The following is a 3,493-nucleotide window of genomic DNA, read 5'->3' on the forward strand; positions in this document are numbered from 1 at the left end:
AATTGTGTATTTTTTTGAAAGCAATTAATTTTGAAAAAAAATACATTACAATTCCAGAAGCAAACACTCCCTCCTTCTGATATACCAAGGTGACTGGACTGATAAGATTTCTTCCGTCTGTCGGAAAAGAAAAACAAGGTAAAGCAGGTGAAGTAATTAAAATTATAATATAACAATGAATAATATAAAAGTTGCTTAGTAATGATTACTAGTAATGATTACTTAGTAATGTGTGATGTAAATAACACAAGTTGTAAGGTCTGTATCATCAGGTCTGTGTAACTGGCATTATAGGATTATATAATAAATTTATTTTTTAGGAAACTTTTGTCAGAGGTTTTAAGAGGCCAGGGGAAAAAACAACAAACCAAAACTATATTATCATGGAACTGTATACTTAATATCTGTGCATTTTAAGGTATGTAAATTTATACCTCAATAAATAAATTACAGTGGACAAAAAGTGAAAAGAAAAAATTTTCTATAAGAACATTTGTTATTAATAAAATGCTACCTTTGGGGGAAAATACAAAAAAGACATATTACCATTTTATTTAGACAAATCATGAGAACCACAAAATCAAAGTCTCAGGTGGCATCCATCAAATTATTTGTTTGCCACACACTACGTGCCTGACATTTTGCTAGATGCTACAAAGCACACTTGTCGTTCCTTCAAAGACTGTTCACACCTCCCAGCAGTCCTTCTTCCAACTACCACTGGAGTCCAGGTTGTTACAACTCCTGGCATGAGCACCCCAGGTACTTGCTGCTTACTGCCACCCACTTCTAGGATCTTCCTTCCTGAACTGTGGCTAAATTAATCTGCCCAAGGGCCATCCCAGTTGGGGTACATCCCCATTTAGGAGGTTTTGATGTTTGTCCACTGTCAGCTGAATCAAGTACAAACACCTTAGCTGCACATGAAAGGCTAGATACGGTACAAATGCCCTTCATCCTCCTCTACTTTTTTGTAGCACTTGAGGCTTCAGACAAACTGGACCACTTCTTATTTCTCAGCCTTCTCCATGTTTTGTCCATACAGACACCATTGCCAAAAATTCCACCTACCCACATCTCTGCCTATGCACCCATCCTTCAAGGGCCAATTCAAATGCAATCTTCAAAATGACTTAACTTGGACTCTTTCCCTCGTCTCACTCCCCATAGCACATTGTGAAGCTCTTTCGTCACGAAATCACCTTAACCTACCTGGGGTGTAATTATTTGATTACTTGTCTTATCCTCTTTAATAAAATCTAAGTTCCTTAAGGATGGAAATTATGAGACTATGTATTTGTCATCTATGTAACCTCTAAGGCACTCTGCTTAATGTCTTCCAGAGTGTAGAGGCTTGATAAATATGTATTTGAAACCATTTATAATATATCATGAAAATCATAAGAAATAGTATGTAGGAAGGAAATGGTGAACAATATAAGACTACATATAATTAAGTTCTAAATTGTATAAAATGTATTAGGTCTTATTTCCTGGGTTCAGGTGTCAGCTCCAAAGTTTATGTGAATTTGGGCATGTTTCTTAATATAGCTCATCTGTCTCATGGAGATAAAGGTGTGTGTCCTTATGATGTTGTTTTGAGGATTTCACGAAATATGCATGCAAAGTGGTAGCAGAATGCCAAGAGCATAGTGACATCAATAAATATCAGCAGCTGTCATGCTCATCCACAGGACTTGGTAACCAGCTAGCGGAGGAATCAAGGATGTCTCTAAGATAGGGAAAACCAGGGAAAACCAATAAAACCAACACCCACAGCTACACTTCTGGGAATACGAAGCAGAGTGGTTTCTCACCCAATGGTAATTCCTCCTCTATCTTATTAAGCACGGTTGCCTTCAAAGTATCTCCATGAATCATTAAAAGATGACCCTCTTCACAGCCAACATACAGATCACTTGTTGGAGTCCAGCAATGCATAGTTGGGTGAAGGAAAGGATACACGTCGTCTTTCGGCTTCAGAGAAAGAATAAAAACCTTGTGTTGAGACAACAATCACGGCTAAGAGCCAGAACAATTGCCAAAAAGAAACCAATGAATATGGGCCTATGCAAATTCACTGGTCTTGCTCCTTGCTGAGAGCTGAGTGAACTACTCCTTCTTCCCCATGATTCTCTCTCCACATTTTGATTCACTAAGAAAAAATAAGGTGTTCATGCCAACATATTCAGTCCTATTGCCGCAGATTCTCATGGAAGTTATGAGTAATAACTTCTAAGCTCTTTCTTTGTGGACTTTTTTGGTGTTTTGAATCTAAGAAGGTCGTTGTCTAGCTAAAATCACCCTTTTTGAAGGAGACTTTCATCAGCATTTCTGTCTCGTGGTTCTGCAGGGGGTGCAGATGTGACTTCCCATGAGCTGCTGTGGAGAGGCTGGCCCGGATCCTCCGCTTAGCAGCACTCATGGGAATGAGAAGACGGCCCTCTGCCTGGCTCTGGTGGCTTCTGTGATTGGTTCATGAAACATCCTACATGACTTTTCGAAGGAAAGAGAAATGCACAAAATGTACCTAGAAGAAAAGTGAATGTATCTAGAAGAAAAGCTGACTTTGGGGCCTAAAAACAATATTGACCAAGGGTCTAAGGCAAATTTTTTCTGTAAAGGGCCAGGTATTGAATGTTGTAGGTTTTATGGACCACATAGGTCTGTGTCACATATCTTTTCTTTTTTCTTTACAACCCATAAAAAATGCAAAAACCATTCTTAAGCTTAGGCCATAAAAAGCAGGCCATAGCTTGTTGATCTCTGCCTTAGATGATACCTTCAGCGTTGTTCCCCTGCAACTGCGAACACTCAACACTCAAGTATCCAGCAGGGAGAGGCCGCTCCTGCTTTCCGTCAGCACGGGGCAGGCCTCCTTGGAAGCCGAGGACCACCTGCTCTCCCTCTTGGAGGTCAAGGTAGTTGCAAGAACTATTTCGGGCATGTGCTTCACACTGCACTGATTAAGATTCCAAATTCAGGATACCATAATATGGCGCTTCCTCGTTTTTATTTGACTAATCAAACATACTAGCTTACTTTTTATTTGTTTATTGAGAATGTAACGTTTAATGCTATCTGAGCATTTTGTTACGCTATACTATTATTTAGAATTGCACTTGTTACAACAGAATGTCTTTGTTTTCTTTAGGTATCCTTACACGTATAGACATAGAAGACATTTTTTAAGAAGCTATTAGCCAAATTAACAAAATTCTGAAATTCCTTAACAGATTGATGTTTATTTCATTCTTTCACACAGGTATTCATGCATCTAACAAACATTTGTTGGGCACTGCTATAATCCAGGCACTGTTCTGAGCACAGGGATGTAGCAGTGAACAAAACAGACCAAAAAAAAAAATGTTCCTGCCCTCATGGAGTTTATATCTTGGCGGGGAGAAACAGAGAGTGAAAATAAGTTAAGAAGTAAAATATATGGAATGTGTATATTGTGTAATAATGTGTAGCGTAATATATTGTATGTATT

At 38.6% G+C, this 3,493-nt stretch overlaps 1 protein-coding gene across 1 annotated transcript in view; it reads right to left on the reverse strand.

Moving 5' to 3' along the window:
* Window positions 1-3,493, reverse strand: part of CFAP43 (cilia and flagella associated protein 43) — a 94,956-nt gene that overhangs the window by 65,814 nt on the left and 25,649 nt on the right. The window contains exons 4-5 of the mRNA XM_012661640.1: window positions 1,818-1,977; window positions 50-117 (exon numbers count right to left, since the gene is read on the reverse strand). Coding sequence (XP_012517094.1) covers window positions 50-117; window positions 1,818-1,977 — 228 coding nt within the window. The remainder of the gene's footprint in view (window positions 1-49; window positions 118-1,817; window positions 1,978-3,493) is intronic.

This window comes from Propithecus coquereli, unplaced genomic scaffold (genome assembly GCF_000956105.1).
Source record: "Propithecus coquereli isolate 6110/MARCELLA unplaced genomic scaffold, Pcoq_1.0 Scaffold73, whole genome shotgun sequence".
Taxonomy (NCBI): Eukaryota; Metazoa; Chordata; class Mammalia; order Primates; family Indriidae; genus Propithecus; species Propithecus coquereli.